The sequence below is a fragment of the Brienomyrus brachyistius genome, chromosome 10 (assembly GCF_023856365.1).
Source record: "Brienomyrus brachyistius isolate T26 chromosome 10, BBRACH_0.4, whole genome shotgun sequence".
NCBI classification, from domain to species: Eukaryota; Metazoa; Chordata; class Actinopteri; order Osteoglossiformes; family Mormyridae; genus Brienomyrus; species Brienomyrus brachyistius.
The window spans coordinates 23,703,709-23,731,463 of NC_064542.1; the positions used below are offsets into that span (position 1 = coordinate 23,703,709).

The 27,755-nt window shown below is 44.7% G+C and overlaps 1 protein-coding gene across 5 annotated transcripts in view; it reads right to left on the reverse strand.

Moving 5' to 3' along the window:
- Positions 1-27,755, reverse strand: part of nlgn3a (neuroligin 3a) — a 165,938-nt gene that overhangs the window by 57,835 nt on the left and 80,348 nt on the right. For all 5 annotated transcript variants that reach the window (XM_049029036.1, XM_049029039.1, XM_049029038.1 and 2 more), the window contains one exon: positions 26,792-26,941. In XM_049029036.1, coding sequence (XP_048884993.1) covers positions 26,792-26,941 — 150 coding nt within the window. The remainder of the gene's footprint in view (positions 1-26,791; positions 26,942-27,755) is intronic.

Sequence of the window (27,755 nt, forward strand, 5' to 3'; positions counted from 1 at the left end):
ATCAGCCAACTCCCAAGAACATTTTTTCTCTCTTTGCGAGCGGCCGAGGGGATGTTTGTTACCGAGCCCCCGTGGCTATGTCTGGATGACAGGCAATGGAGGGAATGGAGAGGTGCAGGAAGCGGAAGAGAGCATGGAATCATCAACACTGACGCAATGAAGGAGCCATGCTGGCCCCCAGCCAGCGCGTCTCTCTCTGGCGTCTCCGCGGACGCCAGCTAACAAGGCCGCCTGTGTGTCCGCGATCTCCCCGACGGGGGGCGAGAAGGGGCCGCACAATCGCAGCCTTGACACTTCCACAAAAACACCCATGACAAAGGGAGCCCTGCTTCCCCCCGAGGCCGGCCCGGGGCTGAAAGGGGGGGCCTCGGCCACCCCCGACATGGCAGCATAAAGCCCCAGTGTGCGTGGTCCCACACCGGCTAAGGGACTCTTCAGCCAGGCCCCCGGAGGGAGCCATTCTCACAAGCTGCAGTCAGTCTTAGGTCGGGATTTGAGCCGTCCCGAAAAGCACAGCGCCTGTGAAGGAGAGGGTTGGGTACAAGGGAAGGGCAGGGCTCTGGATGGAGACGAGAGCCATTTGTATCACTGTACGGTTTTTCTGTTTACCGCTCGCCGGTTGAAAAACACCCCCAGAGCCCCCGATGAGACCCGAACAAGAATGCTTTTTAAAGCGCTCTGCACACTGCGCCCTGTTCACATCCTGCCTCTTTCCCCTCTTCCCAGCAAAAACAACCACCATCCCCATAAAGTCTGAAAACAAACCGTCAGGCTAAAGGGAAGACGTGTTAAACGTGTCATCAGTAAGTCAAGGAAATGTCTCCCAGCTCAAGGCTGAGCCGCACGTGATGAAGGGGGGATGTTGTTTTCTGTTTTCATCGCTTTGAACCCTCATAAACATTATTTACCGTAAACTTGAAATCCAACAAATTCTGAATAAATCACTGCATTTAAGTACAACTGCGATATGCATTCATAATGAATCACGTAGAATTAGAGAAGAATGCCTAATTAGCCAGACATAAATATTGTCCCTGTCCATGGGGTGTGACGTATAATATGGAATCAATGAGGATGTGAGCGTTAAGCTTAATGTCCGAATGTGAAAAGGCACCATTGAGCCAATGTGTGGATGCGGTGTGGCGTGCCTAAGAGGGCCTGTGCGCAGGGAGATCTGCGAGGAGGGCAGAGGCATCCGTGGGGCATGATGGAGGATCAGACGCTGACAGTCCGGCATCCCATTCGTTCCGGCAGCTAGAGAGCAGCCGCCTGTTCAACAGGCATATGGGCATATGCAGGATTTAGGTCTTTCTTTGTTAGCTGCCAAATCGCCTGTGAATCATCGCCGCACCTCGGAGGCTAATGTTGCATATATGTACATTTCATCTAGAATGTATGCACACCTAGGTGCCATGGTCATTAATTCTCCTCTGCTTCTCCAGCGCAGCAGAATGGCGTTCGTGCAGTAACCCTCTCCTCGGGTTCAGTGTGCAACTAATGTACGTTTTTTTTATTGTGCTCTCATCAACTGGGAGGTCACAGTTAAAAATAAAAAAGTGTCATTTGATGACATCCAGAGGAAACCCAAAATCAGATCTCTTACACTAGAGCGGATGCAGCCCCCACCCCCCACCCCGAAAGCTAGAAGGAATCTGAGCCTAAAACAAATAAATAAAAGCCTGAGAGGCAGCAGCTGTTGGGCATCCTGCCCGTGACAGTAGCCTCTTAATCTGATTGCATGACGTCTCCCCTGGCTGGCCGATGCTACGCAAGAGCTCTGTTACTTGTTAGGACTGGATGAAATTACAAATGACCAGTTTTGCATCTAATGCCCCAGATATGTGAGCAGCAATCAATCAATCATGGGGCCCGGATTCTGTGGCAGGGCCACCCCAGACCCTTAGGGGCCCATGAGTCGGGGACAGTGAAAGGCTTTCTGAGTGCGGGTTTGAAGGTGCAAACCACTGCAAGAGGAATGAAGCAAAAACGCAGCGAAAGTGTATGGAATATAGACAAAGAACTGAGGCCACCTTTATATGGATATTAAAACTGATTTATTTATAAGTATATGACTTATATATAGATTTGGATATATATTTTATGGATTCCTTATTTAAAGTTGAATAGCTAACCACACGGTGTGGAGTGCTGGCTGTCACTAAGCAGCCAGTCCTGCCTCTTGGACCAATTCCATCTGTCCATTTGTGAGCACATAGCTAATGAGACTGGCAGGCAGCTGCACATGCGGATCCACGGCGACTCTCCTAGCGTCGGGGCTTGTGCACGCATCACACCCGATGTGAGCATCACCATAAGCAGACGAAGTTCCACCGCTATCACACATTAGAGTAAAAGCACAGGGAAGGGCGACGAACGGTCTGCAGGTTCAGGTGCACAAGAAATGGGCCGCGCCGCCCACAAGGCCTTCCAGTGGTGACCCATTTTCACCATTTTCAAGCAAAATCGTGCACCTGCCTCTAGCCTGCTACGGCCAACTAGCAGGGGCTGCACCCTGTCCGCACAGCCGTGACGTTGACCGTCCTGCAAGTATTGGCATGCAGGGGGTGCTTGCGTGGTTATTAATGACTGGGGGCGTAAGCGAGGCTGAGGGCGTGGGTCCTTGCCGCCCTCAGCCGAGATGGATGGGGCTCGGGCATGGCGATGTCGCCCTGACGGATGGGGCCCACGACAGAGCCTTAGACTCACGCTTCGCCTCTCATTTCAATTAGCTGCCCACGTGGACGACCGCTCCTACCACAGGTTAGGCACGCCGACTCTGGGAGTGGAGTGGGGCCCTCTGGGGACAGGCTGACTGGGACAGGTGCTTCCTAATGACCGCAAGGCGGGGGGGGGGGGTGTGGGGGCGTGTGTGATCCATGCTGCTAACCGCTAGCTTGACTCACCCCTGTTCGCAGGTGGCACTGTCTGCTCCTACACGCTCGGCTCGATCCATTCCAGCACAGGCTCCGCCCCCCTCATCCAAACACACACACACACACACACACACATTAGTGGAGGAAGCATGCTTCACAGCACACATCTTACAAAACACATCCATCTGGTGTCTTTGGCATTGCCGGCTCAGAGTACCTCTTGTCCACCACTTGCATTAGTTACAGCAAAAAATATCGCACCCTGGTCCTGGAGAGACAGGAGGCGGAGGAAGGATGGCTGGGGGGGGGAGCAACCAAATGGCTTTTCAGAATTGATTTTGGCGCACAGTGAACTCCCATCAGTTTCACCGACTACAAAATGCGACGAAAGACAGCGAATGCGGCACATGCAGCTTTTTGATGGACTGCAGCCGGCCGCATCGCCTGGCTTACCGCAAGGCTGCACTTGTGACATCACACGGTGCTGCCACAAATCTCATGCTGAATCGCACAGTCTGTGTGCGCAGTTCCAAGCGTATGCAGCGGTGTCTTTTCTCCATTCCTCACTACAAGCAACGCAAGTGCCATACAAATCATATATCATCCGATACATCTTTTAATTGTATCCCAACCTTTCTGCCTATATGATGGATATTGAAGAAAGCCAGCCTTCTATATATTCCATTGTTTGCAGCTAACAGCTTTGGGCTAAGTATCACTGCAAACACGAGGTACTGGGCAGGTCTCAGTGGACTCGCTTATCTTCTGCAGAGTAAATGAAGTTATACTCAGAGCTACCAGTAAAATAATGTTACCTTGCTGACCCCAGACCTCAGGGCACAGGCTTGTCTGAATTTGGGTTTGCCTTGGGATTTGGTGACTAGATCTGAAGGTCTGCCCTTTGGCTCATACGCATATCCTTTGCTGTGAAGAGTGTAGATGTTAGGCGTCCTTAATCGGGAGCGCTACAGATATTTGATCCCGCGATGTCAAAGGAAGGGCAAAATGTTGCAAAAATAAACCCTCAGGCTAAGTGTGCAACACAGTGGGGACAAAGCAATAAGTGAGAAGCATTGCTGTTATTACATTGTAACATTTCTGCAACATGCAAACGAACGTTTCATGTCGGGGTTTTTAGACTGCGCCTTGTCCAGGGTTCGCACGTCTCTTGCAACTGCTTAATGGAGAATCAAGATAACCAGTCATTTGAGGTGCATTAACCCTTGTAAACTACTGCCCTCTCACTCCCATTTCTCTGCCATGAGTCAAACAAAGATCTCCTGCTGGAGTCATCTGCATAATGCTCCTGGAGTTTCCCTCGTTTCAGGTGATGCAGGGTGTGCACACATCTCCTGACTTTCCTGATTTCTGTAGACAGACAGAGGCCTTTGCTCTTTGCTTTAACTACATCTTTAACACAAGCTACTAAGCTTTTCATTATATATATATATATATATATATATATATATATATATATATATATATATATATATATATATATAGACACACACACACACACACACACACACTCTGTTTGTGTGTGTTGGATCACGCAGTGCATATACGGGGAACATCTATTGGAGTCACTCGCCACTGGGATCCGGCGCCGCTACCACAAGAGATACCATTTGAACACTGGCTACAAAGGAATCAGTGAAGGTGACAAATATTTGTTATACTTCATCTGCCTCCCGCGTCTCGATTGATTCCAGCGTCCTGCTTCCATCAAGAGTCACCACCAATAAGCAGCCGAGATAGTTCCCCTGTTTGCATGCGCTCCGCCGCTGCCTTTTCATCTACGGAAGAGAGTCCCCCTCACAGAAAGGAGTCTGATCTCGGTTTCCGTTTCATCTCGCCTCCCTGCCATCCCCAGAGGTCTCCTCTCTGTGCTCGGCTCCCAAGCCTGGCATCGGGCTCTGTCTGGGCGGCCTCGTCCCGGGAACTGCCTGCCGACAGCTCGGCGTTGTCGTCCCGTCCTCCCGCGGGAGTGGCCATCGGTAAAATGTCACCACATCTTTGTTCCGCGCCGGCCGATGGCGGTCCGGCAGCTGCCCTTTGGCAGCTACTGCACATCACACACCTGGAATTGGAGGGCAGCGGAGGGCCCCCCCCCCCCCGGGCCCACCCGCAACCCCCACCAAAGGCATAACCACGGCCAAAACCACTGATCTTCGGCCCCTTTTTAATCTTCCTCAGCCGCGACCGCGGGATCAAGAGTGCAGCCTCATCCATTTTTTAACGCACTTCTGGCCGCCCACCTTCATGAATAAACATCATGTGAAACATTTAGCTAGCAGGGAGGGGGGAAAAAAAGGAGACAAGTGACAAGAGTGGCGTGAACGTGTGGTTGCATCGCGGTGTGTGCGTGCGACTGGGAGCGCTTCGGTGTGCCGCGTCGGTGTGCCGCGTCGGAGTGCCGCTTCGGTGTGCCGCGTCGGAGTGCCGCGTCGGTGTGCCGCGTCGGAGTGCCGCTTCAGTGTGCCGCGTCGGTGTGCCGCGTCGGAGTGCCGCGTCGGAGTGCCGCTTCGGTGTGCCGCTTCGGTGTGCCGCGTCGGTGTGCCGCGTCGGTGTGCCGCGTCGGTGTGCCGCGTACGTTCCCGCTTCCACGGCTTTGCTTTGTGATGAATAGAGAGGAAATAACGACCCAGTCCACGGCACCAATCTCATCTCTGTCTCAGAACCTCCGATTCCTTTCAAATAGCATCTAATGAGCCTGGAAAGAGCAGGCAACTCATATTCCTGCAGCCAAACACTGGCGTGTTTGTGTCTGTCATCCTGCATTAATTTAACTTAGCGTCTTCCAGGGAGCGCAAACACATCCAGCCCATAAAAGCTCATCCCGGTGCTTTTATTTTTTAGAAATGCATTAAAAACGGAGCGCTGGCTTCCCGCAGGTAAAACTATTGAACATAACAGCTACAGCACAAGCCTGTGCTGGTCGTGTAGAAAGAGATGCATCACAGTCAGGAGGGGGCGTCACCGAGTTCCAGCGTGACCCATGCCCTGACAAGGCCCTCCACTGCAGTCCAAGGACATCTTGCCTTTACCGGACCGTGAAGTCAGAGCGCCTCGATATTCTGCTGTTTTGCTGGACACCCCCGGCGTCCATCTTTCTCATCTTTGCATCCACCTTGATGCCAAGCTGAACCGAGCAGGAGAACAAGAATACGAGCCGCCTTGGAAACATGTTACCTACGAGGCCGGGAACGCAACAATCAGTGTAACACCAGTGTGGAATTAGAGAGGTTTGTCTGATTCAGCCAAATCTCCATTCCTGCGTTCCTGTCCCAGCGGTCAAGTCGACTTGTATGAAATGGTGTCCCTAAGGCATACTGACTCATACTGGCTGCACTCTTGGTAAGAGGGCCCCTCCTACTCAGAAAGATGGTGCAAGGCAATTCCTTAAAGATGTTCCAGCATGCTCCTGGCATTTCTATTTTAGATGCTTGGTACCTGTTTATCCAGCATCAACTGAGGAAGCAAATCTAAATTTAATCCTAGTGGGACAACAGGTAGCTGAGTGGTTGAGGCTACAGACTCAAACCCAAAGCCTGTCAGATGTAATGTCGTATAATGCTTAGTGTTGTGTACAGTCTTCCTTCGAAGACTGACAGCCCCCCCTCCCCCATTTTCACCCAGGTAAGGATTGACTACGAGCCATTTCACTCAATCACTAAATCTTGCTGAATCTTCTTGGATGAAAGTAATACAATCTATTCCTCCCCAAATGCCTCCGATCTGCCAATGAAAGTCTTGCTGGAATTCAGCACTTACAGCCCAGTTTCAATTAAAATTCTTCTCGCCATGTGTTGAGAGAAAGTGTAGCCCTTGATCCAGTGAACCACATCAAACGACGGCTATTACCAGCGTTAACATTAGTATTAGTATGTCTTTTCTTACTATGATTACAGATTTATTACTGCAAAATGAATAAACAAATATTATTTGTATCGAGGAACAAAACCTGTGATACCCCCGCATGCTTTTAAAGATCTGCAGGCCAGGAATATCCAAATTGAGGTATAACATGCATCATGTGCTGTTCACACTCTGTTTTCTCTTCTTGTCAGACAGAATTGCCCTAAAACGTTTTAACTCTGCTCCAGGAGGCCAAGTTCTTTGTTACAGTCAGGCCTCAAGAGTTCTGTTTATTACCTTTCCATTTGGGGGAGGACAACGATTGTCTATCAAGGCCAAGCTCACCCCCTCCCTCACAAACATGTCCAGACACAGCTCCCGCACCCCACCGGGCTGAGGACCCAGCTTGTTCCTGACACATTCAGGAAGGCGAACCCTTCCAGGTGCCTCCTGCTCTCTTTTTATCTGTGTGACTTCACGTGGAGGCTAATGTCGCTAGACAGCCCTATTTGTTTTCCTCTGAAAGAGCAGGGAAGATCAAATCGAGCCACCACGGACACCGTGGCCTTACTACCCTCCCGCTGCCCACCCAGAGCAACCCAATACCATCAGGTTACTGGGAGGCACCACGGTCAGGCGTGGCCCAAGGTCATACTGCAGATTGTTCAGGCTGTATTAGCAGAGGCCACTGGGCAACCAGGGACCACCAAGGTGAGACCGGTCACTTTAGCTCTGACTAACTGACAGCAGAAACATTAACATGAAGAAGCCACAGAATTATGGGATGGATATACACATTCTAATATCTTCAGGGTTTTTTAGAAAAGGAAGAGGCTGAAAGTTTTAAATTAGAGAGAGACTGATGCTGGGAAACTTTTTTTTATCTAAAACATTACACTTTTTTTCCACAAACTCTAAAAGTGAGAAAAGCCTGAGGAGCAGATAGTGTGAATGTACATGCTGTTGTAAAAAAATCAGAAAAGATACTAACGGTGCAAATGAAGGAAAAATACATGGCATCCATATACGTTTGTGTCAGAACATCTAAACGACATTGAAGGCTACCTGACAGCCCCGTAACTCCTATCCAGTGAGGTCTGACCAATCTCCTTCTGCAGAGGACAATGCATGGCGATCAATCTCGCGTCCATGTGGGCGCCAATAAGAACGCTGATCTCCTGCAGCTCGTCAGGCTATAATTACGGTTAACCAGGTACAACTGTGTGTCCGATAAAGCCCGCTGTGAACTCCCTGGGTAGCTCTTTCCTGTAACGCGGGAACGACTGGACACCATGGCCTGCTAATCTCAGCGCTTTGAAAGATTATTCTAAAGAGTCTTTGCTATATATCTATCCTCCTGAGAACATGTCAGGGGCTAACAGTTAAAAATTGAGTTGTTGAGCTGCCTGCCCTTCCTGAAGTGCTTCCTGAACTACTGGCAATGCAAACAGCTTCCTCCTGTGTCTCCCTAGACATATTCAAGCAATAATATTACACTAATAACGCGAACACATAGGCCATTGCTCATGATACTAGATCACCAGTGTGTTCGATTGATCCAGACGAGCCGGAAAACATGAATATACCATTGTTCCATTTTGTCTTTATAAATGACCCTCTTATATTCCACTGTTTATGGCTGAAAATAATGCTGGTTAAAAATTCTCTCACACAGGCTCCCCTTTGTGCTCAACGTACATGATTCTGCGATATGACATCCACCGAAAAATTAAACTCAAAAACAATAAAACAACAAACACAATGTATTGTTTATAGTCTAAAAATTATATGTATGATTTGCCTGACATGTTGTAGCATACAGACCCAGGAATTCTGCTCTGTCCATGAGCTGAAACTGAAGAACAGACAATCCTACAGCAACATAACGTAACAAACTGAATGTTTTTCCTGTTTCAGAATTTGTGATCCAGCCAAATTTCGTCCATGGTGTTTGGATATCCATCCATCCGTCTGTCCTTCCGTCCATCCATCCATTCGTCTGTCCATCCATCCATCCGTCTGTCCGTCCGTCCATCCATCCATCCATCCATCTGTCCGTCCATCTATCCATCCATCCGTCTGTCCATCCATCCGTCTGTCCGTCCAACCATCCGTCTGTCCGTCCATCCATCCGTCTGTCCGTCCATCCATCCGTCTGTCCATCCATCCCTCCGTCCATCCTTCTGTCTGTCTGTCCATCCATCCATCATCCATCCATCCATCCATCATCCATCCATCCATCCATCCATCCAACCACCCATCCTGGACAAGGTTACACAAGGACCACTGTCCTATCCCGAACAGCGTAGGACCCAACAGAGTTATCCACTGGGATCTGAGTATATGACAGGATATACAGATTCAGGACATTCAGGGGCATCTCTTAACCTCACAATAACCTTGAGTGTTATGTAACATTCTTCGGTAAATAAATTATGTCAGTATCCAAATATTGTGTTATTTTTTCCCACTCAGGTATTGTTTGATCTAATATTCAATTTTGTTTGAAGATCCAGTAAGATTCCGTGACAAAAATATGCAAACATTCCGAAAATGAGGCATGCGTTTTCCTTTTTTTTCAGAAATCTGTATGCATGTTGCAGTTGCCGCTACAGAAAGAACAGTGGCATCACTGAATGGGAAGTTTATACTCCGGGTGATGCAGCACAAACGTATAATGTTCCTACTTGTTCAAACCGCTTTTGGGCAAATCTGAAGATGCCAGGTGGAGCTGGGTCACTGCATATGCAGCAGAGAAACTGTAAAAAATGCCACATTGATAATATCTGTGTGACTCTGCATTGTTACTTGCATGCCTGAATGGGTCAGATGTGCACTCCTTTATGTTTGTAGTTAAATATTTTATATTGCTCTCATTGTATGCTAATGGAATCTCTGTTCTTTGATATAAGTTCTGGTGCTGACAGTTATGTATGCTATAACATCACCATATCAATTTAAATGTAGCAGCTAACAATTAAATCATTTTTAAAATCACTGACTTGGCATATGATTTACTCTAGTTAAGTAAAAGCCATTGGCTGTGTGGATGGTGATTAAAATGGTTTTCATTAGGAGTTTATAGATATGATGGCCGAACACGCTCTGATAATCACAGAACTGGCTCACGTGCCAAGTGCTGACTATTGGATAACATACTAAGTCCCCAGTCGTTCAGAGAGCCTTCCTCCCAGTTCCCTCCATTCAGTTCGCTTAATTCTCTAATCATAGGACTTACACAACACTTGTTTTTTTCATACCATTTACTGCAGTTTAGTTAAGTGTTATGCGTTTCAGTGTTATGCGTTTCAGTGTAATGCGTTTCAGTGTTTTGCGTTTCAGTGTAATGCGTTTCAGTGTTTTGCGTTTCAGTGTAATGCGTTTCAGTGTTTTGCGTTTCAGTGTAATGCGTTTCAGTGTTTTGCGTTTCAGTGTAATGCGTTTCAGTGTAATGCGTTTCAGTGTAATGCGTTTCAGTGTTATGCCTTTCAGTGTTATGCGTTTCGGTGTTATGCCTTTCGGTGTAATGCGTTTCAGTGTTATGCGTTTCAGTGTTATGCGTTTCAGTGTTATGCGTTTCAGTGTTATGCGTTTCAGTGTTATGCCTTTCAGTGTTATGCGTTTCAGTGTTATTCCTTTCAGTGTTATGCGTTTCAGTGTTATTCCTTTCAGTGTTATGCTTTTCAGTGTTATGCCTTTCAGTGTAATGCGTTTCAGTGTTATGCATTTCAGTTTAAGCATTTGTTTATGTGCAATTCAGAGAGATAATGTAAAAACAAGCATTTAAATGGCCATCAACCCATTCTACCACATGCCAATATATTTGAAATATAGTATTTCACAGAGTTAAATAATTACATATTTTGCTTTGTCATTTCTTCACGAGTAATATTTCAGAGAAGAAACCACAATGGGTATTTCTATTAACCACAAATCTGAAGGCATCAGCATCAGAACTTAGTAGTATTAGTACTTTTGTCAGTGATTTAGCCCAAAGTATTTTTATGCAGTGCAGAGTTACTCACAGTAACATTATGCAGTATTTCTTTATGATGTTTGTGTCAATAGATTATAAGACATAAAAAGAACATTCACCATTAGAAAATGTAAGAACACTGCATTACTATTGGTGGTAAAGGTGTATTTGAAATACATGCTGTAGAAAAAACTCTGATCATATCCAAGTAAGTGAGAAGGGGAAATGCAAAGAAAAGCACAACTCTCTCGTTCCTACATGATGCAAGAAATGGCAAGAAATAGCAGCAAAAAATAGGAAAGGACAGAGAAGTAGGAAATCACAAAACTGTGAGAGGGTTCAAAACGGCACTACTTAAAGCTGGCTCTCATTTTTATCTGGAAAGTGGTTAAACCCATGTTTGCTGCTCCCTTTCTGCGCTTAAGCTGTGTGGAAATCAGCCCTTTATCTTCCCTGAAAGAGCAAAACTGAGACTGCAACAGGCTGGGTCTGCAGATACTTGTTGCTAAGAATTTGCCAAAGTATTTCAATACATGAACAAGTGCATTCAGGTTACTTATATCAAGGTTGCCTCATTAATAAATAATAATAATAATAATAATATTTTGGGTGCACTTTCAAATTGTCTATTCTGAATATTGTCGTGTGAATAATAGCACCAAACAGTACAATACTGATTGACTATACCAGTATGAACATTACTGGGCTGTTCAACTGCTTCCCCAAGTTTTCTCAAGAATTCTGCACTGTATTGGGGCCGGTGAGCAATGATGAACATAAGCGGAGCTGCAGATTAAATGGTATCATTATTCGTCAAGGCTAGCATATTGTACAGTATGTTGACTGAATCTATATTATACAGCCGTGTTTAAAACTTTTTGCTGAGAGCTGAGAGAAAATGATGTATTTTGTGACTTACATGCACTGTAAAATGCAGGGCATGGTGATTAGCACGATAAACATGTTCCAGTCACGGCTACATGCTGAGGTTAATTGGAGATATAAAATGGAAAGTAGGTGTGCAGGTGTGAGTGAATGACGAGTGAGTGAATGGCGTGTGAGTGAATGGCGTGTGAGTGAATGGGGTGTGAGTGAATGGTGTGTGAATGAATGGTGTGTGAGTGAATGGTGTGTGAGTGAATGGTGTGTGAATGAATGGTGTGTGAGTGAATGATGTGTGAATGAATGGCGTGTGAGTGAATGGGGTGTGAGTGAATGGCGTGTGAGTGAATGGTGTGTGAATGAATGGTGTGTGAGTGAATGGTGTGTGAGTGAATGGTGTGTGAATGAATGGTGTGTGAGTGAATGATGTGTGAATGAATGGCGTGTGAGTGAATGGCGTGTGAATGAATGGCGTGTGAGTGAATGATGTGTGAATGAATGGTGTGTGAGTGAATGGCGTGTGAGTGAATGGTGTGTGAGTGAATGGTGTGTGAATGAATGGTGTGTGAGTGAATGATGTGTGAATGAATGGCGTGTGAGTGAATGGGGTGTGAGTGAATGGTGTGTGAGTGAATGGTGTGTGAGTGAATGATGTGTGAATGAATGGCGTGTGAGTGAATGGCGTGTGAGTGAATGGTGTGTGAGTGAATGGTGTGTGAGTGAATGGTGTGTGAGTGTGCCTTGTGATGGGTTGGCACCCCAACAGCTCCATAACATCCATTATAAATTGTGTTGTATCTTTCCAGTTAAAGAATAAAAGCAATCTAAATATGAATTGGATAATCTTTGGATGAAAAACAGTCCATTCTTAAAGGTTTAGAATTGTGTCTCTGGATTTATGCTATAAAAACATAACATGGCCGGTTTATGGCTGCCAAAACAATTATTCTATTAATAATCAAGCTATTTACATAGACCTTCCAAACATCCATTGTGTCATAATTATTTACATAATTAACATGGAAGAATTTTAAATTGTGCTTCATATAGCCCCTGTTATTCAGGCCCTACCCTTAACCCTAACCCTCTCAGGAACCCACAGACATGTCAGATATCTATGTATTTTAGTTGCTCAGCTTATTTCTTTGAGATATATGCCCTCGGATGTCAAGCATTTATTCGCAAGTTAATAAACCATCATCCTATTCATTTCAGTGGGACATTAGCATACGACGGTTTGCAGTCAGACACAAGCATTATAACGCATTGCATGCACAAAAAAAGCATGAAAGTACAAATTATTGATGAAATCAGGCACAGCTGTTCAGGCATGCATCAATTTACTGCTTTCTGTGCGTAACAATGGGCACCTAAGGCTAAATATACTGAAACGTCGCAGAAGTTCCAGAAACTGGCAAAATAGCAATGTGACGTTGGTTAGAATCTGAAATGTCATATAGAATTCATCCTTAAACTAACAGCAGAAGAACAGCCTCATGCTGCTTAGTTAAGTATTCGCTGTGTCCCATTCAGGCATTGTTTTCCTTAGGCATTAAAGTCAGTCAGTAAGCCTGTGTGCCTGTCCATCGTGGCAGTGGCCCGGTGACAAAACCTCCCCACCCTGCCTGCAGCGTCGAGCAGGGACTTGGGAACATTCCCTTGGACACAAGAGTGGGTACACAACTGCTGCTTGTTTACATACCGTGAAAAGAAAACAAACCAAATGAGGTTCATGTCACAGTCTCTCACCAGCCTGGGTCCTTTTCTCCCCTGAGTAGCTGGAGAGGTATGCCTACATGCGGTCTAATCCAGCGTTTCTCAATCTATGGGCCGCGGACCGGTGGCGGTTCCTGAGTGGGTTCCTGTCGGTCCGTAGAGCGTCGCTTCTGCACCAGTCAGATCAGGTCAGGTATTATAATAATAATAAAATAATAATAATAATAATAATAATATCTATCTATCTATCTATCTATCTATCTATCTATCTATCTATCTATCTATCTATCTATCTATCTATCTATCTATCTATCCTTCATGCACTACATAGACTGGCATTGCCCGTCACTGGACAATACAAATGCATTCTGGGAGTTTGACATAAAATTCTGTTCAAAATCCTTATGGGACAGTTAACCCAGGAAACACACATCCCAGGAAATTGCCCTGAAGACCGGAGGGTTGAAAGGGGTTAAATAAAAGTTCCATCCAAGTGCATTTAACTTAAGTGGCAGCACAGACTCCGAATTGAGGCGTCCTCTCCTACTCAGCAAAATTTGTGACCTCACGCTCGCCTGTAAATGGCAGCCCGGTCATACAGCCAGTCAATAGAATAATCCTTCCTGCAAGGAGGTACATACAAGCACTGAGACAAGATTAATGTTCTGTCACAAACTGTAATTCTGATACAGTGCTCCGAGTACAGTTATGCAGGATATAAAATATTACCTGCAAATTGCTCTTCATACACTATCCCTGCTCCGTTGGGAGGCCTAAATAATCCATACACTTCAAATAACAGAAGCACACACAGTAGGGTTAATGGGAAAGGTCACCATGACAGCATGTGGCCAGAAAGAGAAAAGGGCAAGAGGCAGGGAGTCAGGAAGCTCGTGGCTCAGGGCCAAAGTTGGGCCCATTGTTCTCAGAAGTCTCTTCACACTGAATCTGCCTGAGAGGCTCGATTCTGCCTCCATCTTAGCTGCTCAAAACAAGCATCAGCTAAAATAAACTCGGTGCTCTTCAAAATATGACTCATTCAGTAGTGTGTACACACACACACACACACACACACACACACACACACACACACACAGAGGTTTGTAATTATATCTTTGTGGGGACTCCCCTGTGGGGAAAACTAATCTCAACATTAGGACCTTAACCTATATCCAGTCCTAACCTTAACCATAAGTGGTTTTTTTGATTGCATTCACAGATCTTTGTGGGGACCTGACAAATGGTCCCCACAATGTCAAAATAACAAATGATAATCACATTGCGGGGGACAGTTTCCAGTATATAATATAACCCTAATCCACACACACACACGCACACGCACACATACACACACACACACACACACACACACACACACACACACACACACACACACACACATATATGCTAACAGGCCAATGTAACATCTCATACAGCTGAAATCTGTAACTATACAGGTGACATTAATTCAGCTATGTCACAGAAAGACACATTTCACCATAAATACATTTATTTCCTTGTTGCACTTGTCACAGTTGAGATTTGTTTGTACCACATTTGGAGCACTTTGCTCAGTTTTGTAGGAAGAACCGAGTGGAGAAACAACAGAAATACAACAATGGCCTGGCATGCTGACCCGGGTGGCCCCCAGCCTGGCATGCTGACCCGGGTGGCCCCCAGCCTGGCATGCTGACCCGGGTGGCCCCCAGCCTGGCATGCTGACCCGGGTGCCCCCCAGCCTGGCATGTTGACCCGGGTGCCCCCCAGCCTGGCATGCTGACCCAGGTGCCCCCCAGCCTGGCATGTTGACCCGGGTGGCCCCCAGCCGGGCATGTTGACCCGGGTGCCCCCCAGCCTGGCATGCTGACCCAGGTGCCCCCCAGCCTGGCATGTTGACCCGGGTGGCCCCCAGCCGGGCATGTTGACCCGGGTGCCCCCCAGCCTGGCATGCTGACCCAGGTGCCCCCCAGCTGGGCATGTTGACCCGGGTGCCCCCCAGCTTGACATGTTGACCCGGGTGCCCCCCAGCCGGGTATGTTGACCCGGGTGCCCCCCAGCTTGACATGTTGACCCGGGTGCCCCCCAGCCGGGTATGTTGACCCAGATGGCCCCCAGCCGGGCATGTTGACCCGGGTGGCCCCCAGCCGGGCATGTTGACCCGGGTGCCCCCCAGCTTGACATGTTGACCCGGGTGGCCCCCAGCCGGGCATGTTGACCCGGGTGCCCCCCAGCTTGACATGTTGACCCGGGTGCCCCCCAGCCGGGTATGTTGACCCAGATGGCCCCCAGCCGGGCATGTTGACCCGGGTGGCCCCCAGCCGGGCATGTTGACCCGGGTGCCCCCCAGCTTGACATGTTGACCCGGGTGGCCCCCAGCCGGGTATGTTGACCCGGGTGCCCCCCAGCTTGACATGTTGACCCGGGTGCCCCCCAGCATGGCACGTTGATCCGGGTGGCCCCCAGCCGGGCATGTTGACCCGGGTGGCCCCCAGCTTGACATGTTGACCCGGGTGCCCCCCAGCCGGGTATGTTGACCCAGATGGCCCCCAGCCGGGCATGTTGACCCGGGTGCCCCCCAGCTTGACATGTTGACCCGGGTGCCCCCCAGCCGGGTATGTTGACCCAGATGGCCCCCAGCCGGGCATGTTGACCCGGGTGCCCCCCAGCTTGACATGTTGACCCGGGTGCCCCCCAGCCTGGCATGTTGACCCGGGTGCCCCCCAGCATGGCACGTTGATCCGGGTGGCCCCCAGCCGGGCACGTTGACCCGGGTGCCCCCCAGCCTGGCACGTTGATCCGGGTGGCCCCCAGCCTGGCACGTTGACCCGGGTGGCCCCCAGCCGGGCATGTTGACCCGGGTGCCCCCCAGCTTGACATGTTGACCCGGGTGCCCCCCAGCCGGGTATGTTGACCCGGGTGCCCCCCAGTCGGGCATGTAGACCCGGGTGCCCCCCAGCCGGGCATGTTGACCCGGATGGCCCCCAGCCTGGCATGCTGACCCGGGTGCCCCCCAGCCTGGCATGTTTACCCGGGTGCCCCCCAGCCTGGCATGTTGACCCGGGTGCCCCCCAGCCTGGCATGCTGACCCAGGTGCCCCCCAGCCTGGCATGTTGACCTGGGTGGCCCCCAGCCGGGCATGTTGACCCGGGTGCCCCCCAGCCTGGCATGTTCACCCGGATGGCCCCAGCCGAGCATGTTGACCCGGGTGGCCCCCAGACTAGTACCCTGTGCTGCCTGGGATGGACTCCAGGGCCCCCTGCGATCTCGCATTGGATAAGCAGTTGGAAGATTGATGGATAGAAAATATAAAACAAGCATACTGTATTACAACACCGCCTTTAATCACTAGAAAATGACCACTGGCCTTCTAACCCACTGTAGCTCTTAGAGTGTGTGTTTGGGGGGGTAAGATTAGGTCTTCAGTGAAACATGCTGCAGTTACAACTTCCCAGGAAACATAAGCTCTGCGTCCCTCTGCTTCCAACACTTTCATACTGCCAGCATCACGTCCACAAAAGCTTGTTTCTACTCGACGTCCACCTTCACCATAATAAATGGTACATTATACTCCATATAAGAGCATACAGCATGTTAAAGCGCAGTATAAAGTCTAAACCTTTCACATATTCACATTCAACTGAAAATAGCTTTTCTTAAAATAAAACAGTGCATTTTTTATCTAATGCATGTGACGTAGCCTATACACACGATGCAAGTTAATTAGGCCTGACAAAAAAAGGTGCTGACATGTGACAATTTCGACAATCAAAGTAGCATTTCACCACAGAAGCAGATGTATGTATCAGTAGTTGCTATTGATATAATGCATTAATGAGACGATTCTCCAGTTTGCCCCCCCGCCCATTGCTTACAGCTGACAAAGAACTTTCTACTTCACCTCAAAGTTAAGAAGAGCAGAATCCACTATAAACAAAACTGACAAAAAGTAGATGGCAACTTCTATACCTTTTTAAAAAAATCTGAAATATTGTTTTAATGCCATGTCTCTGTTTAAGGAAAATAAATTCCAAACAAACCATGCAAACAAATAAAATCTCTGACTAACATTCAGCCTCACTAGTTTTAACTACAGTTGATTTCAAAATCATTTTAACAGAACTGTAGAACAGCACTCATCTTAATGTACTATTTTCTATTTCTTAATTAGCTCCATGTGAAGAGCTGGTTCTGACGATTTTCAGATGTCGTGAAATTATGTGTAATGATCCTGCTTACAAAATGAAGAATTATGCAGCGATGGTTGTAGCTGGAGCTGAAAAGCACATCACGCCAGTTCTGGTGTCCTTTCATTGGCTTCGGGTCAAGTGAACCAAGCCAGCTGGTTTCAAGCCCCACTGGTTATTTTGTTGTTGAATCTGCCATGCAGATTTGTGCTTCCTCTCCTGCTATTTTTTAACACCTTCTGACTTCTAAATCTTGACAATATTGCATATATACTGTGGATAATCTTAAATTCCTTTTATTGAGATTGATGAATCAAAATGGAATTGAACAGCATTGATGAATATTACTGGTTATTATTTTCAGAGATAAAAATCAGATGTACACAACTGTAAAATGGTAAGAAATTAGCAGTGGGGAAACACCCCCTATTTACGGCATGAAAAGGTAAATATGTACTGAAATTTAACATTTAAAATTGTGCATAAATGCATAAATATCCGCATTTAACATGACACAGCTAATTTCTATTCAGCATTAAGCTGTTCTTTACACCAGCATTTCGTAAATTCTTCTGACATCAGCTAGATTATTCCTTAGACGCTTCTGAAAATGACTGATAATAATAAAGAAGCATCTTGTTTACCACATAATTGCTCTTGCTGCATTTCTGTTGCATGCTGATCCCTGTGAGTCTCCCTGGCACTGTTCTCTCACTCTTACGTGAAGGCGGCCGGAATCTGCAGGAGCTCCATGCGCCCGCATGCCCACCTCTCCATCTGCATTTACCCGCCCTTCCACCCTGCGTGTCGGCGGCACACTCCAGGACAGCCAACCCCGAGCCCTTCTCTGGGGCTCTGCCACGATTAATCTCGAACAAAGAAGTGCCAGGATTTCGTGCTCCAGCTCCTACAAATCTTCTCAGACAAGAATTTCCTTTCTTCCTTGACCAAATATATCCTTGGCTGTCCTTCACCCCCCCCCCCCGCCCCACTTCACCCTGAATCTAATCTGCATTAAGGGTGTCCTTTTGGGTTTGCCATTCTGAGACGTTTTACGTCATGCTCTTATTCGATGGGGTGTATTGAATGCCATGCAATAAGGTTGTTGTTCTACCTATTTGTGCATTTGCTCTAAGGGACCAACCATCCAGTACATTGTACGTCCACTCAATGCAAAAAGAGAAGAAAACAATCGTCATGGACGAGACTATTGGGCATTTCAAGTATGAGGGCAAACAAAACAAGCAGGAGCAGCAAAAAAAAAAACACAATACATTTAGTCTCCGATGTGTTAAGCAATACAGCAGCAATGAATCATCATGGGTGAATCTCCTGAGTGACTGTAGATAAGAAAACGTGGAAGCAAATCTGAAGTTTAAAAGACTTTCTAAAATCACAAATGTTGGCCTGGTGGTAAAACAACTGGAGTCAGTATGCATTTCAGCTGCAAATAATTTCAGTGATTAAATTCATCAGAAATTCTGTCTGGAACAGCCCAGTTGTCTATTCTTGGTAAGTTCAGAAGAAGTGCAAATATGGACACCGGTGTCAATTTGAACAGGTGAACACACAGCTATGCCGCCTTAACCTTATCTATTATGCGCCGGTCGGAGGATTGAGGACTACCAGCTAAAATGTTCCTAGCAGAATTAATATAGTTTTAAAAGCAATCATTTGTTCAAATAATTGGATGAGCTGGGCAGGTGAATTTCGCGTTTGCCTGGCCTCACAGGACATATGCCCACAGATTTAATGAGATGAGAGGAAGGAGTGAAACGAGCGACGTGCTTGGAAGTACTGAAGCATTCTGACACACTTCGTGTCCGGGGTATTTCCTACGGGGAGACTTGAGGGTGGCTGCCGGATTTAGTGGCAGCCTGTGAGACCCTGGGGAATTGTCTTCAAGAGGAAGGACAGGCTGTTCCTTAATCTCGGCAGTGTAATGATACTCTCTCAGGTCCCACCGCAAAGACACATCCTTCTCTGCTGAGAGGTGGATTATTCACCTCAGTGATCACTTCGCACATCACCAGCACGACTGGCGTTTTCCATAAAATCCTCCTATTAAGACCTAACTGACCAGAGTGGCAACTTGAGATGTCCACTGTTCTAAAGTAATCACAAAGTGTACCGTTCCATGCTAATCAACCTCTACTTCAAAAGAGCCAATTACGTGGAGAGCAGATGAATATCTAATGTGGCTAATTGAAGTTAAATGAATGCTCTAAGAAATATGATGGAACAACAACAACAACACAGGATGGAAAGATTACTTATTCGATGTGCTGTCCAGCATGTCCCAAAAATAGTAAGGGGTTTATAATTTATGCACTGCACTCCCAATGAAAAGTTACCTTAGAAGTATTAAACTACACGTGTGAACGATGAACGGCTGTGGTCTGTGAAGCGCGACGGTTCGCATCCCAACTTCAGGCCTCTGAAGTCCACGAAAGCAAAACAAGGCACAAAAGCAATGCACTTGGCAGGTGGATGCTGGGTTGTCTCTGAACCAGCAATGTAGCTCCATAGTTTATTCTAGTTTTCCACTGGTGGTAAAACGCGCTATTTTTTCATCAGTTGACATGCACCTACTTCCCTTTATTTTTAGTCTGAACGTACATTCAAATATAAAACCAGAATTTTTGTCTCTAAATATATATTGCTGTACAAACTGTACACCATCTCCTTGTTTATCGACTATCTCGGGTAGCGGCTATTCGCTAATATGACGACTCTAATTAAAACACTGATGTTGTATATATGTCTGATGTCTCACGTCAGAGTGAGAATAACTATACGAGAACTTTATATGAATGAGACGGCAGCAAGCAGTGACCTTTGCGGCGTGAAGCACAGTCACGGTCACGCCTATGCTATTGTGATTTTCACTTGACGACCATTTTGCTTAACGATCTGGCAGTTGTAAGGGAATTCAGTCGCTAAACAATGAGAGGGTGTACTTTAATTTACACAGTGTGTCCTGGAAGCAACAATGCAAAAAATGCGTTTGGCATTAATGTACCAAGTCAAAGTCTACGCAATGCTCCACTAAGATTCTCTTTCTGGGAAGAACCATTAGATCAGACATGTTATCTGGCAGGTGAAGGAATAATTACATGAAGAAAAAAAGAAAATAAAACATAAAATGGCTACCAAAGAGAAATAATTTGTGGCAATGATGAAAACGAGGTACAGAGAAATGTTAACTTCCCCCCAATGGCTGTGAGAACAGAAGTGCCCGGTGCAGTGGAGGGTCCCCAAGCAAAGGGGGGGGGGGGGGGAGGGGGGGGGAGGAGCAGGCCATCTGCACCTGAACGACACCCGAACGGTCAGTCCGGGATGCAGTCTGCGGAGGAGCAGAGCACGGAAGCCGTTACTTAGCCACTGGCTCCCTGACATTCATAGGATGAATAAATGTTTTTCTACCCCAGCCGCTTGATTTGGATGGATTCATCCGAACGCCAACTGAGCCAGAAACGCTCTGGCTCAGCTTCCAGCATGGAAATGGCAGACAGTGGGCGCCCAGACTGTTATTCATTTTCATTTCTATCAGGCTATTTGTTCCTTTTTCCCTCTTTGTGTGGCTGGAATGGAGGGCGGGAGTGAAGACAACACCTAACAACATCACATTATATTACAGTGCAAACACAGAATGCCTCCTACAGTACAGTAGAAAGGGAGAAAAGTGGAAATTAAGGTGCCACGCTATTATGTGTCGTTATCAAGACTCAAAATCCCAAGGCCTCTCTCATTAATTGTGATGGGGAGGACAGCCCACTGGGACATGCTGCATGTATTGATAAAGAAAGCATGGCTGGTATGGAGGAGATGCTGGGGAAACTGTACAGGGTGAAACCTCACTCCAGATGTGCAGTCTGGAGAAAGATTCACATCGCAGAAGCTAAGTGACACCCTTAGAGAGCAGACAGCAGAGATGCTGAGGACTGGAACGAGTTCTGGGAGACAGCAACTGAGAAGCTCCTTCAGATGAAGCTGAGAAAATCGTCGGAGGGATGAGTGAGGAGGAAAGGAAGTGTAGTGACGGTATTATATGCACCTGGGCTCCTAGCAGCTAAATGAACAATACTCCAAAAATACTGTAAACACACGACACACAAAATCAACTGACCAATCACATAAAGGGAGAAACATAAATGTACACAAAGAATAAACTGACCAATCACATAAAGGGAGAAACATAAATGTACACAAAGAATCAACTGACCAATCACATAAAGGGAGAAACATAAATGTACACAAAGAATAAACTGACCAATCACATAAAGAGAGAAACATAAATGTACACAAAGAATAAACTGACCAATCACATAAAGAGAGAAACATAAATGTACACAAAGAATCAACTGACCAATCACATAAAGAGAGAAACATAAATGTACATAAAGAATAAACTGACCAATCACATAAAGAGAGAAACATAAATGTACACAAAGAATCAACTGACCAATCACATAAAGAGAGAAACATAAATGTACATAAAGAATAAACTGACCAATCACATAAAGAGAGAAACATAAATGTACACAAAGAATAAACTGACCAATCACATAAAGAGAGAAACATAAATGTACACAAAGAATAAACTGACCAATCACATAAAGAGAGAAACATAAATATACACAAGGAATCTTCTCCAATAAACAGAATGATGAAGCAATGGACGGTTTTGTCTTCTTTTCTCAACCTGAGTGTACTTGTAACAAGGCCTTTGCAATCATAGAAGTGTGATAAAGGATTCTCAGCCTCCTGCAGCTGCTCTCCCCATCCTTATTTTAATTAAAGTTTATACATAATCATTTTTTATAAATCTACAGTTTAATGATATTGCAATCTCTGCAATGACCTTGGTAGTCAACATCAATTTAGAGCCATATTTTCCCTTTCTTAAAGGGCAGCGGAATCTCCTATATATGTGTAGGTAATTACCCTGGTCTAGGATTATTTTTGTAAGGTTAATCATAAGAAAAATTCAATCATCTACTTATATAATTATTTCTGCCAAGTCAAAATTGATAAGACAGCAATGAAATGAGATAATGATATCCAATTATTACAGCTCAATATTACAGATGCAGCTGGACATAAATTATATAATATGTGCTATCTGAATTTAGCCAAAAGACTGATCTTAACATAAGATCGAACAAATCCACAAAACAATACTTGGCATAACAGCTGGTTCAACAAGGAAGCCTCACCTTGTTTTTGGCAATAGAAGGAGACCTTATTAATTCTCAGTGCAGTTGGAAGCAGTAATTAAGTCTTCCCCATAGGACTAGGAAATTGACGTGCTCTAGATAGTGAATGAGTAATTATATTTGTAAAGAGCAGTGATACAAGATACTCCCCTTTGCCTAGGACTCATTACACATCATTAAAGAAAGACTGCAATGGGGCCTCACTCTTGCCATTTTCATGCATACACCGATCAATGGACCAGTAACAAACAAGGCTGGCCTTTTGTAAACAAACTGAATTCACTGGGCCTAAGACTCAAACCAGTCACACGGTGTTGATCTGGAAGTAACATCACCCCTAGTAATCACTCCCCATTTGGTTATGTTCTCCTCAGGGGAAAACTTTCTGGTCTTCCACCATCCCTAATTGAATATTAAACCCGTAATGAATTCCAGTCCTTCTGAATATGGAGAGACTGCTGGTCTGTATGTATGAAAAATTCCAAAAGGGCCTGGAGAAAATGGCTCTTTGCAACGTGACGAAACAATTAATTGCTATTAAAATTTAAATGACTATGAAACCCACAGTTACAATTTATGAGAAACATCAAGAGACTATCTGTAGTTCAGGTACAACTGAGGTTTACAATTCTTGGTTCTTTATATATATATATATATATATATATATATATATATATATATATATATATATATATATTTAGTGTATTTCTGACCCAGATCTCTTTATTACTAAATGCATGGCGTTCACTCAGAAAAAGAATTTTACATTAATATACAAAGATAATCTCTCCATTTTCATAAAGTCTATCCACACTGCCTAATCAGGATGAAAAATAAACAACTCTATGATTTATTCAAACAGTTAACAAAGCCGGATGAAGTACCACACAGTCATTATCTGTACATTTCAGTTTTTCTTTTATTATTAATGCATTGTCAAGATTGCTGAGAGAAAATGGAGACCTGTATTAGTGTCAGTGGGCATCGATACAGTCGCCTTGTCTACTTTCATTCTCTATTCATTATCTTGTCTAATTCTCTCAGCTTCAATTATTTTTTGTAAACCTTTTAAGCTGCCTAATTAAAAAAGGAGAAAACTTCTCCTTCTTCCAATTGTGTTGTATTATTTATTGAACATTTTTTTAGGCTCTAAATTGTAAATCTTGCTTTGAATGTAAATCAAGTTTTCTTGCAAGATCCTTAAGGACAAAAAACAATAACAGAGATTTTCTATCGATCAGCTGGACAGAAACACAAACAAGGTCTGGGCAGCACATATAATTGAATCAAATATGTTCTTTGGGTTTGGTGAATCCACCAAAAAGAGAATTTGGAAGGAATAGCCTTCCGAAAAATGCCTACATAACAAAATTATATTCCATTCCATATGATATCAAGCCCATATTACAGATGATTTATCATATTTAATTATATCCACAATATTTCAACTGCACCTTAATATCCCAAATGTAGTCACATCCAAACTACATTAAAAAGGTAGAAATTGACTCTTAGGCTCTTTTAATTTAAGAACTGCATCATCCACAAAAAAGCTGCATTGTGTTTGATTACTTAAAGTCATCATTTCCACCTCTATAGACTTTAAATAATAGAATCCCAAGGCAATGCTATTAAAACCAACGCATAACAATGAAGATTATTATACAACATTTCTTTCTTCTATGACTTGATGGGGGTAAAATTATGTTAATGTTTTTTCTCCTTGGAGCACTTTGCTCAAATGGAAGCTGTATCTGTGACTTAGTACATAGAAGGTTCCTCTATATAGAATATGATACAATTCTACTAGGAAGACCTTAGTCAAAGGGTTTCACTGTGATGTCTTACCTAGAAATGGTAGAATGAATTTGTCAACGGTGACTATTTATTGTTGCTTATTTGAAAGGAGAGAAGAAGATCATCAAAGCTAATTTTCGGGTTAAGAGGTGCTTATAGACAAAGATACTTTTTCAAGTTGAGCGGATGAGAATGTAGAGAAAACAAAAACGGCCCTGGGCAGTCGCAGAGATGTCTACATCACACAGGCGCAGTGACTGGACATCCTGAGCTGAGGCCAGACCTGACCAATTCACAAAAGGACAAATATATATTCATACATAAACACTTCTGCTCAAGCATCTTAGGCTACGGAAATGTTGAAAGGTATTTATCTGGGTATTAAGTACATTTGCTCCGAAAAAAACAAAAAAAAACAATTTAAGGTCAAAACATGTGTAAATTAACAGTATCACAATAAACACTAAAAAGAATTTCTTCTGCAAAAATTTACTGAAATCTTGTTAGATGGCTACATATCAGTTCAGCTGTGTGTGCATGTAGGTCATTTATATATTATATAGTGGGCACCAAATGGTGTCCACACAATGTGATAAAAATCTATGTAAAAATCTGTGACTGTCATGTATTTGGGTTGGTTACTTATGGTTAAGGTTAGGGCTAAGTAGGGCTTAAAGGTGTTTTGATTGCAATTAGGGTTTTTCCTGTAGAAATTTATGAAAATTCCCCATTTAGATAGGTGTGTGTGTGTACATTAGGTTTATATTATATCGTGGGGACCAAATGTCCCGCAGAATGTAATAAATCCTATTATTCTGACGATGAGAGGGACCATTTTTCAGGCTTAAGGTAAGGGCTTGGAAGGGGTTAAGATTGTCAAAAAAGAGTTTTTCCCATAGAAATGAATGGAGAGTCCCCACAAAGATATAACTACAAACCCTGTGTGTGTTTGTGTGTGTAACAATCCCAAGTTTATGCATTATAAGCAAAAATCATATACGGAGAGCATACAAGAAGCCAAGATGAAGTACGTCTGGAATGGAGTTTATCTCCGTTCTCTTACATCCCCGCAAAGACTACACTATTGTCTCTTTCTTTCCCTTAAAACTTGAATGACACAGAATTTTCACATTTTGTATGTTTAAAATTGAGCGCAAAGCCTAAGTTTGGAATAATGATGGTGAAACATTTGTCACATTGCAGGAATGCTAACAGAAAAACTTTTGTGATAATTCTAATAATGAATTCTGTGATTTCCTGCCTAGAGCCTATTTCTAATCACAATGCCTGAATGTTGCAAAATTAAACTTGCTCAAAGAACTACAATCATAACTGCATTTACATGTTAAACTTCTAATTCTTTCTGAAAAAACAATGCACCTTTAAATGAAACAGTACTCATATGGGAAGACTTATTTCCCTTAAGACATACAAACTAATGAAAGCAAGACCTTATGTTTATCAAGAAGCCAAAATCTGGTCGATGTCTTTAAATGAGCACCTACTTCATTCAGTTGTACTTAAGGGAAGATTTGTAGTTTCTTGAATAAATAGAACATAATGAAAAGAGAAAGTCATAGTAAGACCAAGACAAAGACCAACTGCACTGCTGAACAGGGCCAGACTGCTGGCATGGATATGATATAATAATGAGCAGAAAAGCAAAACATAAAGATTGACTTTGAGGGAAAAAATGTAACATTGGGGTCAGTCTAAGTGCTTAAAATCTAAACTGTGGGAAGACTTGTTTTATTTCATGCGATAATACTAATGTACAATCCACTTTCATCCATTTTACAACTTATGTTTGACATTTAGAGACTACGGGGAGTAAGAAGGGAAAACAATCCACATAACTGAGCATGCAAATTTGATTTATAGAGGCAGTGGAGTTGCAGTGACATGTGCATGCAGTGCAGCTTTGCGGTGATATGGCCAGCTCCATTTTGTTTTGCTGCAGCCGTTTCCATGGATTCCATGATGAGATTTATCTCTCACTGGATCACTCTCCACACTCGCTATTACCCTCCTTCTCTGCGTTTCTCCCTCATTTCAAAATGCATTCAGACAGTAATTTACGTTAAAATAAATATGTGGGGTCTTATTATGCTTTAAATTAAACAAAGTAAAGACTTTCAATGATTCGTACAGAGCAAAATCACAGAACTGAGGCTCTCTCTTCCAGTGGAGACATCGTACGCCATAACACTCCAGGATGCACCAACACTGTGAAGCAAAGCTGCTTCTCTTTCCTCAGAAGCTTGGAGAGAAACGGGCCGCACTCACCTAAGACGCCGACCCTGTAGTTCAGCGTTATGACGATGACGTTGCCGTAGCTGGCCAGAACGCTGCCGTCGATCATGTTCCCCGTGCCCTCCATGTAAGAACCGCCATGTATGTAGACCATCACGGGTTTGGCACCGGTGTCTCGGATGTCTGCAAGAGTGGCCACCGTTAAGACGTTCACTGGCAGTCTCCACTCAAGGCTCAACAAAATGCAGAGACACTGAGTAAAGCCCTCTCAGATACCAGCTGCTCTGCCACTGCAATCTGCATTTGACATCATCGCCGATTTTTTTTTCTTTTAATTGGAAGACACTTCAGAAATACGACAAAAACAATTCAAAAGTGAGCCAAATTATGCAGGAATGTAATCTTATATTGAAAATTTCTCAGCGGATAATGCAGCAAGAGGCTTATGTTTTTTAATTATTTATACTATATTGCACATGGTGTAGGAGAAAATGATCTTGGTACAAAGGCAAACCATTAGGGTTAATCTGCATGTGCTGCTTATTCATCTCGCCAGACCGTCATTCACTGACAGCACATTGGAAGCTGTGCACAGATGCTGGCGTGACACTGCATTTAAGCTTCAATGGGTTAGGATGCCCCTGCGTTGCTTCTACCTTTGATGTCCCACCCCCCAAAAAAAAAATCACTTTTCAAGCTATTTTAGAATGACAGTGTGAGTAACAAAGGCCTTTACCCCTCAGATGAAATCCTTAAGTTTAGTAAGATAAAGGAGAGGAGAATGGGATTGCAGCATCTGAGATACTGGCTTGGCGATGAACGGTAAGAGAATCATGGGCTTTAACTCGAGGATGGAGGCTCTGTACTGCACTCAGCCTTGAAAAGTGAGGCGATCGCTGCCGTTCTCCAATAGAGAGATGTCTGCCGGGCTCAGAAACCCATATTGTATTCAGGTTGCCATGGTTACCCGGGAGAACGAAAAAAAAATCCAAATCCT